Below are 14,712 nucleotides of genomic sequence, written 5' to 3'. Positions count from 1 at the left end.
TAAATTACCACAACCTGGAGTTTTATAGGAGCTGTTACAGTAATCGCATGAGATTCAAATGAGTTATAATTGCATAGGGGAAAGTGGGTTGAGTATTTCCACTTGTTAAAAATGAGCAGACCAGTGCCCCCACCCGGCCAACCTGACGGGGGGTGTGAGAGAAAGAGAAATTGTTAGATAGAGCAGCTGGGGTTGCTGAGTCTTCTGGGTGAATCCAGGGTCTCAGTCAAACCCAAGATGCTGAGTGTGGATTGTAAAGAAAAAGCAGAAATGAGGTCTGCTTTGTTGACAGCTTACTGACAATTCCAGAGACCCACAGAGAAAGAAAGAGGTGCAGTAGAGGATGTAAAAATAGGATGCAGGTTAGCAAGATTGCGTTGCCGTCTGCGTGTGATGTTGGAGCGTTGTCGAGAGTCAACCGGAATGTTTAGGAAACACATGATAGAGGTGGAAAAGAGAGGACAGAAAAGGAGAGTGTGTAGAGGGAAGACACAAATAATACTTAAGTGCTTTGCCGGTTTCGTTGCCTTAAACACATTCAGAACTCAGAACTCTTCAGAAATAAAAAAAGGTACATTTTAAGTATATTTTTTTAGATAAAGAAATTGGGAGTGACTAAAATAAATAAATTAAGAAAGAAAGATACTGTAGTGATTAATCATGATTTATAAGTGCTGACAAAGATATCCTACCTTAACCCAACCTCACTTAAAAAAACTCACATAAAAACCATAAAAGATAAAGGCATATCTCTGATTCATGGATGAGCTAAAATAAACAGATTAAACAGCTCTGATAGCAATCTACTTAAACAGTCTGAATGTTGAAGCTGAATACTGAATGTTTGTCTGGACATTTTGTTTAGTAATTGTAAATGTGAAGGTGGGGTTAAAACCTGTGTAAAGCCTCTAAATTACAGTGAGACTGTTTCAAATTGTTCCCAGCCATTACGTTTTAATAGTGTATGGAAGTATTCCAGATGAAATTTAAAATAGTCATCTACGTTCCTCATGTTCCAACTGTAATATCATTCTGTTCAATCAAATTTTTTATTTCATTTTTTTTAAAGGGGTCCTATTATGCTCTTTTACAAAGTCTTGATTTTGTTTTGGGGGTGTACTAGAACATGCTCTCATGCTTGGTGGTTCGAAAAACGCATTATTTTTCACATAATTTACATTATTACAATACCTCTCTCCCAAGGCTGGCACAAACGGCTCGATTAGTTCCAGCTTTGACGAAGGTCCGCCTTCCGTAAAACAAAATGTGTTGTGATTGGTTAGCTGTCCCAGTGCGTTGTGATTGGCGAACAGCTTAGACAGTGTTTCAGTACTGCCACGCCCCTTGCTCTGTCTTTCAACAAAAGCATTTGGCGAATCCGGCACTACTCACTCGGGATGTGGAAGCTGTCCTCAGTAAAATGCGCAGCACACAATAGCAAATTGGGGTTATAATGCTCAGGAACAGAGTTTAAAAGTAAATTGCAACCACTGTTTCCTGACATCATCCGCTTTCGGAAGTGAAAAAAAAAACAGCGTTTCAGGCGGTCGCGCACCAGACGAGAAGTGCAGCGTTGCGCCACGGCTTTAAAATTCTAACACATTATTTTCTATGAGTGTAGCACACCGTTCGGCGTTGGCACCCAGCTTCGTTGTGTTATATTTGTATTATTACAGTCCTCGCGTACCCCCGCTCTGCATGTTTTGCACGTCTCTCTTTCTTAACACACCTGATGCACATCATCATCTCGTTAGAAGTGAGCTCCGTGCATGAACTGTGCCATCCCACCTGCATTCAAGCAAAACGTTACACCATTAGGTTATGGCACTGGTCAAAGGGCACAGCAATTGAGTGTCTTTGATAAAACCATGCATGGGGAAAACAACAGTGTCAGTGTTGGTGGGACAAGTGCTGCTGCGATGTTTGCTCGCTGGCTCCTGCTTTTGGCCATGGCCTCTGTGGCCTGCTCTCAGACCGTGGAGGAAAGCGCAAGGGAATTCTTGAAGAAATTTGATGAGGAGGCAACCAATCTCGTGTACCAGTATTCCCTTGCATCCTGGGCCTACAACACAGATATCTCTCAGGAAAATGCAGATAAAGAGGTAAGAGTTTCTTTTGTGTATCTTTGAAGCATCTTTTGCAATCAGTTTTCAACCCATCCAACTATAGAAATCACAAAATGTCAAATTTTTTGGGAAAATATGAATGGAAAAATATCAGTAGTAACTGGATATATTTGTTCAAGACAAGTTGAGCATCTTTTTCTAACTTTTGCAGACCGTTTTAAACTGTTTAACTATTAAAATCATAAACTATCACATATTTGGGGAAAATATGAATTGAACAACCGCATATTTGAATGATTTCTAAAGGATCATGTGACACCAAAGACTGCTTTGGCTGCTTTTATTTACAATATTATTATTTTACTACATTTTTTATTAAATTAATGCAGCCTTGCTGAGCATAAGAGACTTCAATATTATGAAAAATTCTTGGCAACCCCAAACCAAATTGAGTACCATGTACAGTATGGTGTTACTAGATCTCACTGCTAGCAATGTGAAGGTCCCAGGGAACACATAAAAGCATACGCCACATGTAAATGTACATGTGAATTTAAATCAGTTGCCCAGTTTACCTGACTTCAATACATTTTTCATTTACTAGGCCTAGAGAGTATCATGGCAAACAGCAGGGACTATGATGAGCGTCTCCATGTGTGGGAGGGCTGGAGAGTTGCCTCAGGGATGAAGATGAGATCCCTGTATGAGAAATATGTGGACCTGAAGAACGAAGCCGCCAAACTCAACAGTAGGAGCTCTCTTCTTAACTTTATGACATAGGCTTTAAATAACCTTAAAAGATAATATTATGCCTTTGCTTTTACTGCTTTGATTTTATGGACAGCTGATGTGGTGGTGACAAAGTTCAAGATTTTTCTCATCTTTTATTAAAGATTATGAAGACCACGGAGATTACTGGAGGGGGGATTATGAAACCATAGATGAACCCGAATACAGTTACTCCCGAGACCAAGTTATGGAAGACGTCAGGCGCATTTACAAGGAGGTTGGTGAAAAAAAGTCAAAACAAGTCACACACTCTTAAGAATGAATTTGGTTTTGATTTAGAAAACTCACTCTTACTATGATGTTCCAGATCTTACCTTTGTACAAAGAGCTTCATACTTATGTGAGAGCACAACTGCAAGATGTCTATCCTGGTCACATCGCCTCTGACGCTTGCCTTCCAGCACATCTGCTTGGTAATATATGGGACATTATTAAGTGATTTGCGTTGTCCAAACAGTGATGTTAAATGACATATACTTTAATAAATATATGCTATTAGGATATAGTGTTGTTTAATATCAAATGTGAGGATAATGGTGACATTTTCTGACTTTTCACATTTAGGCGATATGTGGGGACGGTTTTGGACCAACTTGTATCCTCTCATGATCCCGTATCCTGAAAAGCCTGATATCGATGTGAGCTCTGAAATGGTGGCCCAGGTAAGACACGTGACCATTTTCATTTCTATTCTCAACTTTTTGGTCTAAGCTAAGCGTCTTTTTATCTCCACGATTTTATCTTTTATCTTCATATATGTTTAAAAGTCCAGGCTAAAGGTTTGTTCGCATTTTATTTGATCAAAGATTACATGTAATCTATGCTATAAATCATTTTGTTCTTTAGCTGGTGCAGTAAAAGATTATGGAGTTGTAAATGGTCATGCTCATTTTATTTTCCTAATTATTTGATACCATTTCAGGGCTGGGATGAACTGCGCCTGTTTAAAGAGGCAGAAAAATTCTTTATGTCTGTAAACATGTCTGCAATGTTTGACAACTTCTGGACAAACTCAATGTTTATTAAGCCTGAAGGAAGAGATGTGGTGTGCCATCCTACCGCATGGGACATGGGGAACAGAGAGGACTTCAGGTGGGGCTGATAATGCTGTGTTACGTTGGGTCAAAATGTTTGGTAATGATTAACTGGTAGATAAGATACAATTTTAAACAACTGAATTCTGCTTAATTATTTAAAATAATATTTCCTTTTGATGTTTTTCTAAAAAGAACTGATTGCTTCTAATGTGTTACAAGTTACATTCTTCATTTTACCTCACAGAGGCTGCAATTATTTGATCAAAAATACTGAAAAAACTGTAATATCATGAAATATTATTACCATTGAAAATAACGTTTTCTATTTTAATATATTTAGCTGAATTTTCAGTAGCCATTACTCTGGTCTTCAGTGTCACATAATCATTCTAATATGCTGATTGGGTGCTCAAGAAACATTTCTTATTAGTATTGATGGTGGCAACAGTTGTGCTGCTTAATATTTTGGTGGAAACTGTGATACGTTTTTTCAGGATTCTTTAATGTACAAAATAGTTAAAAAGAATAGCCATTATTAATTTTAGCTGCTGTTCTCATTCCGTTCAATAATTAGCAAACTTATTGAGAGCAACACTGTTATGATTTTTTACAGAATCAAAATGTGCACTAAAGTGAACATGGACGATTTCTTAACTGTTCACCATGAGATGGGTCATAACCAGTATCAAATGGCTTACCGTCACCACACATATTTGCTGAGAGATGGGGCTAATGAAGGTTTCCATGAGGCCGTGGGAGAGATCATGTCCCTTTCCGCTGCCACTCCTTCTCACCTGCAGTCACTGGGGCTTCTACCTCCTGACTTCAAACAGGACTATGGTAACGTGCAATATAACTATGATATAGAACATTCTTTACCAAAACCTAAAAAACATTTATTTATTTATTTTTGTATTCACAGAGACAGATATTAACTTCCTTCTGAAGCAGGCCCTCACCATCGTGGCCACTCTGCCCTTCACCTACATGCTGGAGGAATGGAGGTGGCAAGTCTTCAAAGAGACCATCCCAAAAGATGAGTGGATGCTCCGCTGGTGGCAAATGAAGTGAGTGACAGAAAACATGCATTAAAAATCATCTGAATCCAAACATTATGAACTCTTACTCAGTTACACTCAGACTCTCTGGCTCATCACAACATTTGTTACCGCAGGAGAGAACTAGTTGGAGTGGCTGAAGCTGTGCCCAGAGATGAGTCGTACTGTGACCCACCTGCACTTTTCCATGTGTTTGGAGATTATTCTTTTATCAGGTAATGTCAGCTGTAGAATTAATAAAGAATTGTGTTGAACAATCGAGCTAAATAATTTGTAAAGCGCTACCGGTTCTGCAAACGTAACTGCGTTGTTTACGTTCAGCAACACGGCCAAAATGCGATGCAATAGTTCTCAGTGAACCGCAAAGTAATGGCTAGAATTGTCTTTATATTGAGCTGTTCTCGCTAACTGCAGAGTTAAACAAACATTCAGACCACTGTAGTACGATTCATAAACAAATATGAGACGGTTCTTTTTACTGAATCAAAACATACATCGTGACTACGGTAGCCCGATTCCCGATACAAATTACTCTTTTGAGTCGTTCTTTCCAGTGAATAAAAAAAATAAAAATACAGTGCGAGCAATGTAGCCCGATTCCCGAAACAAATTGAGCTGGTTCTTTCTATCGAGTCAAATACATTGCGTCCAGGGTCGTCGAATTCCAGAAATAAATGACTCTTTTGAGCGGGTTTCTGTAATGAATCAGAACATTCAGCACGAAAAAAAATACTTTTTTTTTCCAGTAGCAGGTTATTTCAATGAGCTCAGAGAGAATGTTTCTCATATTTAAACAAAATGCACATTATAACAGATACCAGAGTGTGAATTGAATCGAGAGCTTTTGAGTCTGAAATTAATTGTGAAATCTCTATTAAAAATGTTGTATTGGCCTAATTTTAACATTTAAATAAAAATAAATAATATAATATAAATCTTTGGATGTATATGGCCATATCCTGTTTCTCTAATAGGTACTTCACTAGAACCATATATCAGTTCCAGTTTCAAGAGGCCTTATGTGAGGCAGCCGGTCACACCGGTCCCCTTTTCAAATGTGACATTACAAACTCAACCAAAGCTGGTAACAAACTCAGGTATGCAGAATGCTTTGTTTCTTTGATATTGCTTTTTTATAAATGTTCTATTAATAACTCCTGTAGTCTTTCATATTATGATAAACATAACTGCTATAAACAAACAAATATTTTGGGCCACAGGCATATGCTTGAGTTAGGCAGATCCATGTCTTGGACTCGTGCTCTGGAAGATGTTGCAGGAACCACGAAGATGGACTCTCAGCCACTGCTACATTACTTCAGCACTCTTATGGAGTGGCTGAAGGAAGAGAACCAAAAGAACAACAGAGTGTCCAGCTGGAACGTCAATATTAACCCAAGTCAGTATTTCATTTTTACATAGACATTGAATTTCTGTAGATTCTTAAAATAAATTCAGCTATTGGTTTAATTGTATTACCTTCATTAATCAATACATTTCCAGCATTGATATGCCCACATACTGCATGTTGAAAAATTCCTTTTATTTTTTTTTACTAACTCGCAGCATCCTATGTAAATAAAGAAGATGCAAATGCATTCAAAGTCAGAATAAGCCTAAAATCTGCCATGGGAGATGATGCAGTAAGTCTCTTTTTAATTTTTAACAAACATAATGAATTACAACTACAAATGGAATGTGCCTTTGCTAATTACTGTCATTTTTAATCTCTAGTACACTTGGAATACAAATGAAATTTATCTCTTTAAGTCCACTATGGCCTTTGCCATGCGCCAGTACTATCTGAAAGAAAAGCGAATAAAAATGGATTTCATGTGAGTATCATCTCTTTTGTCCTCCGCTAATTGCACATTTCAGAGTTTGATTGAATAATTTTCATTGTGAAATTGTGACCTTTCACAACATATTTGTTGCACACAGGCCAGAGAATATCAACACATACAATGAAACGGCCAGAATCTCCTTTTATTTTGTTGTGATGGATCCAACCAAACCAGACACACTCATTCCTAAGGCAGATGTAGAGGCAGCTATCTGGTATTTATTAAAACCATACTATATAAAAACATTAAATATTGTGTATAATAATTTTTTTAATTTAGAATCATTATTTTTAAATATATATTATAACCATAATAATATAAAATATTTTTAAAATAATTATAGATTGCATGAATATTGGGTGCCATGACATAATTAAGAGGAACTTGTAGCAGTTGTTCCAGTGACAGAATTTCCCTTATTATCTCTTCACAGGCTGTCCAGAGAACGCATCAACGGTGCATTTTTACTCAATGATGAAACATTGGAATTTGTTGGGCTGCAGGCAACATTAGCTCCGCCCAAAGAGGAAAAAATTACAGTTTGGCTGGTGGTATTTGGAGTGGTAATGGGTGTAACTGTGTTTGGGGGGATCTACCTCATTACAACAGGGATATTAAACAGGAAGAAGTAAGTACAGCAGGGGAAACACCTCATGAATGATTGAAAGCAGCTAGAGTCAGTTTAGTGACAGTGAAGATTATGCCATTCTTGTCCATATTAAACACTGACATGTTTGGTAGAACTGCATCATCATAGCTATGTGGACAATATAAAAAAGATACACAAAGTGCATCCAAGTTACACATTATAATAATTCATTTCAACAGAAATAGTAAAATATTGGCTTAAAAAATTTGATTAAAAAAAAACATGAAGTAAATCCACACAAGGTTTGACCACAAGTGTGGTATTGAATTTCTTACATTTGTAAAACTTTTTCTTTCTTTTTTACAGGAAAGCTAAAAACGCTGATGAGACTGTGAACCCATATGAGAATTCAGATGATGGAGAAGTGAACAAAGCCTTCGAGGAAGACATTGAACAAACAGGACTGTAAAGAAATAGGTGTTTCCACAAATAATATCAGAAAGGAGAGCGATGAAAAAAGTGTCTACACCACTGCATGCTTTTTGGAAACATTTTGTTTTCCAATAGAAGACAAATCCAATTTCTGGTGTGTTTGCAAATGTTTATTTAAGTACATTATGTTAAAATTATAATTATAATAAGATTAATTATAAAGTTTCTCTAATGAATTAATTAGAGAATTTTCTATTAGCTTATACAGGCAAATGTAAATACATTTTAATATTATATAAATATATTTTGATTAAAAAAAAACATGAAGTAAATCCACACAAGGTTTGACCACAAGTGTGGTATTGAATTTTTTACATTTGTAAAACTTTTTCTTTCTTTTTTACAGGAAAGCTAAAAACGCTGATGAGACTGTGAACCCATATGAGAATTCAGATGATGGAGAAGTGAACAAAGCCTTCGAGGAAGACATTGAACAAACAGGACTGTAAAGAAATAGGTGTTTCCACAAATAATATCAGAAAGGAGAGCGATGAAAAAAGTGTCTACACCACTGCATGCTTTTTGGAAACATTTTGTTTTCCAATAGAAGACAAATCCAATTTCTGGTGTGTTTGCAAATGTTTATTTAAGTACATTATGTTAAAATTATAATTATAATAAGATTAATTATAAAGTTTCTCTAATGAATTAATTAGAGAATTTTCTATTAGCTTATACAGGCAAATGTAAATACATTTTAATATTATATAAATATATTGATGTATTTTTTATACTATGAAAAAATACCCAATGCTATGGTATAACAACCTAAAATTGTCAAAGGAAATGATGTTGACACATTCTGAATAAAATACAATAAGCAGATTTTGTGGTCTCACTCTCACTCAAAGACAAAGCAACTGCTGGATGCATTATTGCCTCTTTGCATTTTCACATCATTATCATTTATAGTGTGAATGAACCATCCTCTGTGGAGCGCTGACTCAAAATACCGGAGACCATCCCGCTTTTGAGACATGAAGAAAATGAGGGATAATTTTTCTGGGTCATCTGTAGAAATGTGTATCTTTTTTCTGTCATACATCTGAAATAAACATGATAAAAGTTGGTTTGCTGAAGTTGAACAGGAAGACCCTGCTGTATTTGAGCACAATATACTTATATTTTCGCAACTTGTAGAGCAATGCACTGCTACAACCTTAACAAAACACAAATGCAAAATCAAGAAACAGAGATTATTGAAAACTTACTTTAACTGTTAAAATCTTTTCCTCTCCTCGGCTGGTGCAGGAGAGGAAGTTATCTGTGCCTGTGAAGTTCAGCACAATGGGAACACCTGATTCACTGTCATTGGTGACCATGCCACGGAAGGTGCCATGAAAGACGGTCATTTTTGCTGAAAAAAAAAAAAAGAAATTTGTGGAAAATGTCATTTTAAAATAACAATAAACGAATAGCACTGCCACAAGGAAATAATAAAAATACGATGTTTCCTAAAAACATAATTTTTATTATTTGATACAAACCTGACATCGTACTCTCCAAACATATCTCATTTTGTCTTGATGCAACATACTTGCATCCTTTGAGTGTCTTCAGGAATAAACTGTTTTGTTCTTTAATCACTTTCCAAATTTGTGCAGATACTGAAAAAGGCAGCAGGATATTACAACCAGAAAGGAATGGAAATTTCAACATTAGATCATTCCAAATGAATAAAAATGGAGATGGATAAATCATTTTTATATAAAAAAGTTTTAAATAAATTGAAAACTTACTATAGGAAATATCAGCTTTCTCAGACGTGATCACACTTTCTTTTAACTGCCAATCACAGTTGCAGAAAGAGTTGTCAGCATCAGAGACTTGATCAACAACCAGATTCAAGCTCATGTTAGCCAGGGAATGAAGCAGATTGTCATCAGCAAAACAGTCATCCTCAATGTCCTTCTCTTCCCAATCTGGTTGTGGATGTGATGGCTTCTGAAGCCCACCCATCTCAGTATCTTCAATCGAGATACTGAGTTTTATGAATTTCAACTTTTTATTGCATCGGGTGTCCTCAGATTCACACTCTTCTGTTTTTTCAGTGCTCGGATGATGTACATTCTATGAGAGGAGACTATTTGCTTTAGTGCAGTTAAAGAACATATTTGTTTCAAACACCAACCAGAACACGTGGCCACATGATCATTAAGTTTCCTGACTAGACAGAAAGGGCGCACTAGACATTTCAGTTTCATTTCTCTTTCTTGTAACATTTAAACAGGTTTAATGAACAGAGAAGTGAAAGAGCGCATTAAGTTAAAGTGAACTAGAAGATCAGAAAATGTCTCTATTTTTGCATCTCCCTTATGCTGAAAAATTAGGGACTAATTCGCTAATATAGACATTGATCAATTGCTATATATTTAAGTATGTTTACATCAACTACAAAATAACAGAGTGCTACGAAAATGCTTACCTCTGCTGCCATGTTGATCTCAATGCTTATCAAAAAGATGTGCGAGCCTTGCCTCTGAATGGTGCTTTTTTTAATCTCGGTAGCCTTCTTTTAGCAGGAAGAGGAAGTTGTGAGACACGGTATACCACAGCGTAAGGTTTTGGTGGGAAAATTGAAGGTTTGTTGTCGGGGAAAGTACAAAAGTTCAAAAATTCGAAGGGTTGGACAAAATTGGCTCTTTGCATCAATACCAAAACAAATTCAGCAGTAATTTCAAACTTTCACTCATTAAGGCTAAAAGGAATGAGGTAAGAAAACATAATCTGTTTTGTTAAAGTGTGAACGTTATGACAACCTGAGAAATGGTTAATGGAGGTGGAAAAGTTCACAGTTTGGGTTTTATATTTGTATACGTGGGGATATTCCTAACACTGGGGCGTTATTATTGAAGGGGAAGCACATAAGAAATGAATCATTGTGTTGCGGCAAAAATAAAAAGCATTGGCTTATAACCAGTTATAACTAGTTGGCTCATAACCAAAGATGATGCAATTCTTGCTCATAGCACATTTTACATTGGAATTACATCATAGGTCACTGACAGTTATGACCTACAATACAATAACATTTCATTCATGATTTAATCAAAATTTTGAATACAAAACAACTAAATTAAACATTTTCCTTAGAATTAGTACAATTAATTTAATAAGGTAAAATTAAATTTAAAAATAGAGCTGTGAGTAGATTTTTTAATGTAATTAAGTAATCGCATAGGTTTTTGAGATTAATCGCGATTAATCACACCTAAAATTTGTAATCATAAATATGTTTACACACTAAACTGAATTAGAATCAATATAAAGTACACATAATTGAATTAACATGTGTTCAATGACATTCTTTCAGGAAGTGTAAAAAAAGATTTATATTTATTTTATTATAAAATATATGAAATCAAATTGTAGGTCTTTGTTACACATTGCAGTTACTAATGAATTTCATATCCGAAGAAAAATAAATATGTGCAATTACAAGCAGCTCTTCAAAACATTGCCAATATAATTTAGCAACTTTGGATAAAAGCATCTATGTTAATAAGTGACATCATTCTGTAAGAAACATCATTTTATGAAGTATAACCATAACAACAGTACCACTGGAACTGTGTTGTTGGATGAATCTGAAACACTTACTGAACTTGATTCACAACTTTTTATTGTGATTTTATACACTCTCAGAAAAAAAGTTACAAAAGCTGTCACTGGGGCGGTACCTTTTCAAAAATTACACTTTTGTACCTTTTAGGTACTAATATGTACACTTTAGGTACTTATCTGTATTTTCTGAGAGTGTAGAATAATACACAAACACATGTTAATATGGTAAATGATACATTTATGCAGCAAAAGCAACAGTTCAAAGTTGTTAGTAGCTTTCAGCTTATACAAGCAAATGTAGCCTAAATAACAGTTGATAATATAAATACAGGAATTACATTTTGCAAAGATTTCTTTTCAATACTATAAAAAAAGCATAATGTTTCAGCACAAAAAGTAACTATGAACAGTTAGAAATAAAAATAAATATGAATTACACGTGTTGGTTTAAAAACATCAGTTTAAAATGAGCTGAATATAAAAAAGATGGCTCTTATAAAAAAAAATGTAATCTAATAGTATGATACATATCTACTCACTACTGCGATGGCAGTAAAATATACCATTCTTTGGAAGAGGCTGCATGCGCTAAGACAACCTTAACTTTAAACTCATCCAAAACATGTATATTGAAATGTAAGTTAATTTGAGGACAATTCCTGGCTTCCCAGCGATAATATAAAGACCTTGAAATCCATGAACCTTTCTAACTCAGAATTATGAATGAGAAGGCACGGTCTTGTTTACTGTCAATCTGATCTCCCCTATGCATGTCCACTACTCTACTATCTATGCTTTGTGTGTAAATAAACCATCCTCTATAAAGAGCTGACTCAAAACGCCGAAGATTGTCTGGCCCAGAAGACATGTAGAATACAAGAGACCATTTTTCTTGGTCCTCAGGACAGATGCTTTTCAAGTCCTTTTTATTATGGCTCTGCAAACAAAACAAAACAAAAGTCTAGTTTCAGCTTAAAGGAACAGTTCATCCATAAGTTCCCCATAGGAATACAGTGCATAAGTCACACTTATAATAAAACATTAAAATGGTGCCAAGATGCATAAAAACCTAATAAAAACACATCCTAATAATACACCTTCAAAAAAAAAGAAAACTTACCACGAGTGTTAAAATCTTCTTATCTTCACCTTGCTTGGTGGTACAGCAGAAGAAGTTTTCTGTGTCGGTGAAGTTCAGTACAACAGGAACACCTACACGGCCCATGGTGGCAGTGTAATAGTAGAGGGTGATTTTTGCTAAAACAAAAAGTATTGCAAAATGTATTTCAGAATATACTTGGATCAAATCAAAACAAAGAATCATATTGTTGTAAGCCAAAAAAAATCATTTCAGTTACAAATTAATATTTGCACTTCTAAAATTTTTCATTTGATTGCAAAAAAGTATTTACAAAATTACATTCTAATATAATTAATGAATATATACAGTACATTTATATAAACTTTACTGTGTATTTGTCACGATCACCAGCTGGAGTGCCCTGGACATCCGCCAGATGACACTCTTCCCCACTCAACCCTGGACTCCATTTCCCACAATTCTTTGCCCAGTCTCATCTGCTGTTTGCCCCTCTGCTTTGTTTTTGTCATGGTTCCCCTTGTTAGTTCCCATGGTGTTTAACTAGCTCCTCCCCCTTATTACCTTGTTATCCTGTTTGTCTCTCCCTATTTATACCCTGTCTATTTCCCTGTGTCCTTGTGAAGTCTTGTATGTGTTATTACTGCATTTCTGAGCGTGCTATTGTTTATCTGTTCCGTGGTCTTGATCCCTGCCTGTTTTCTGGATTACACTGTTTGCCTGAGTTTCCTGCCTGGTGTTTTGGGTTGGATTGTTTAGCCCGTGTTTATGACCTCTTGCCTGTTTATTGGACTATGGCTTTGGATTACCCCTTAATAAATAATGCATTTGGATCTTCAACCTGTAGTCTCCGAGCAGTTTGTAACAATATTATTATTATATTTTATATTTATTACCAACCTGACATGGTATCCCTCAAAAACATCTGCCGATTTTCTGGAGTGACATACTTTTCCATGACGAAACTCTTCAAGAACACATTATTTAGCTCATTAACCTGTTTTAAAATCCTTGAAGAATCTGGCAAAATAGGGGAAGAATATCACTTTAAACTCTCAAAAATAATTCACATTTAATTTTGCATGGGTTTTCCTTAAAGTCTGCAGGAACATTATTGTAGTGTTACTGTGGTATTACGTTTTATGAACATCAATTCTAACATTTAAGAACTTGAAAAAACTAAATATTAGTAGATTAAAAACTGATTGCACATTAAAAAACATAAATATGAAAATCGCAATGAAAGCAACATTCATTTCTTACTAAAGGTAACCTCAGCTGTCGCAGGCAGGACAACAACTTCGTTAAATTGGCAATTTATCCCTCCACAGCTGTTGCAAGGGCTGTCAGGGTCACAGCCCCGAGCAACGACCATACTGAAGCTTGTGTCAGCCATGGAGACAAGTAGAAGTTTGTCATCACTGAAAGAGTCATCCTCAATGTCTTTGCTTTCCCACTCTGGCAATGGTTCAACTCCAGTGGCTTCCAGATCTTCCTCTCTTACCATCATCAGGCTGAATCTCATGACTGTCGGCTCCTTTTTATGGACACTGATTTCCTCAGATTCACACTCTTCGGTTTTTCTTATGGGCGAATGGTGTATGGTCTAAGAGAGGAGATTACTGACCTCAGCACAGTTGATGTAAATAAAGTTAGCTCAGACAGGTGTTTTATTCCTCAAGCAGTTAAAAAAAACCCCATCATTATGCAATCTCTGGAATTTAATGTTTGAAAAACCCACACACAAGTCCATGTGACCAATCAAAGTTTGCTGACAAGTCAAAAAAAAAACAATCCCTGTGAAAACTTCAGTTTCGCTTCTCTCTCATGTTTCAATGGGTAACAGATAAGGAGGTAAGTGCATATGAGCATGTATTATAAATATAAAACTCACAAGTAAGGGGGATCCTGCTACCAGGAGCTCTGCAAATGCCCGCGGAGTCAAATCCTCCATATCTGTGTTATTTATCATTATAAGTTTATCTCCCTTGCTGAAAAAAGAAGTTATAGATGAATGAACAGACAACCAGACAGTTTAGATAGATAGATAGATAGATAGATAGATAGATAGATAGATAGATAGATAGATAGATAGATAGATAGATAGACAGATAGACAGATAGATAGATAGATAGATAGATAGATAGATAGATAGATAGATAGATAGAGATTAT

At 35.7% G+C, this 14,712-nt stretch overlaps 2 protein-coding genes across 2 annotated transcripts in view; one reads left to right on the top strand and one right to left on the bottom strand.

Annotated features, from left to right (window-relative positions):
- Positions 1-2,674: 2,674 nt before the first annotated feature.
- On the top strand, positions 2,675-7,925 carry LOC107555905 (angiotensin-converting enzyme 2-like). The gene is made up of 15 exons (XM_016238849.1): positions 2,675-2,814; positions 2,960-3,072; positions 3,163-3,268; positions 3,420-3,517; positions 3,778-3,947; positions 4,506-4,732; positions 4,815-4,959; positions 5,067-5,165; positions 5,925-6,047; positions 6,171-6,349; positions 6,517-6,593; positions 6,685-6,785; positions 6,892-7,008; positions 7,228-7,422; positions 7,750-7,925. Exons 1-15 carry the CDS (start codon positions 2,685-2,687, stop codon positions 7,850-7,852), a joined length of 1,983 nt encoding a protein of 660 aa, XP_016094335.1. The 5' UTR covers positions 2,675-2,684; the 3' UTR covers positions 7,853-7,925.
- A 3,702-nt stretch (positions 7,926-11,627) lies between these two features.
- il1fma (interleukin-1 family member A) overlaps positions 11,628-14,712 on the bottom strand; it is a 3,646-nt gene continuing 561 nt past the window's right edge. Inside the window, exons 3-7 of the mRNA XM_016238859.1 lie at positions 14,433-14,529; positions 13,802-14,144; positions 13,439-13,558; positions 12,560-12,696; positions 11,628-12,376 (exon numbers count right to left, since the gene is read on the bottom strand). Coding sequence (XP_016094345.1) covers positions 12,146-12,376; positions 12,560-12,696; positions 13,439-13,558; positions 13,802-14,144; positions 14,433-14,529 — 928 coding nt within the window. The 3' untranslated portion in view covers positions 11,628-12,145. The remainder of the gene's footprint in view (positions 12,377-12,559; positions 12,697-13,438; positions 13,559-13,801; positions 14,145-14,432; positions 14,530-14,712) is intronic.

This window comes from Sinocyclocheilus grahami, unplaced genomic scaffold, assembly GCF_001515645.1.
Source record: "Sinocyclocheilus grahami isolate Dianchi unplaced genomic scaffold, SAMN03320097.WGS_v1.1 scaffold20.1, whole genome shotgun sequence".
NCBI classification, from domain to species: domain Eukaryota; kingdom Metazoa; phylum Chordata; class Actinopteri; order Cypriniformes; family Cyprinidae; genus Sinocyclocheilus; species Sinocyclocheilus grahami.
Note: the sequence above shows the minus strand (reverse complement) of the source record. Positions and strands in the feature narration are given on the sequence as shown.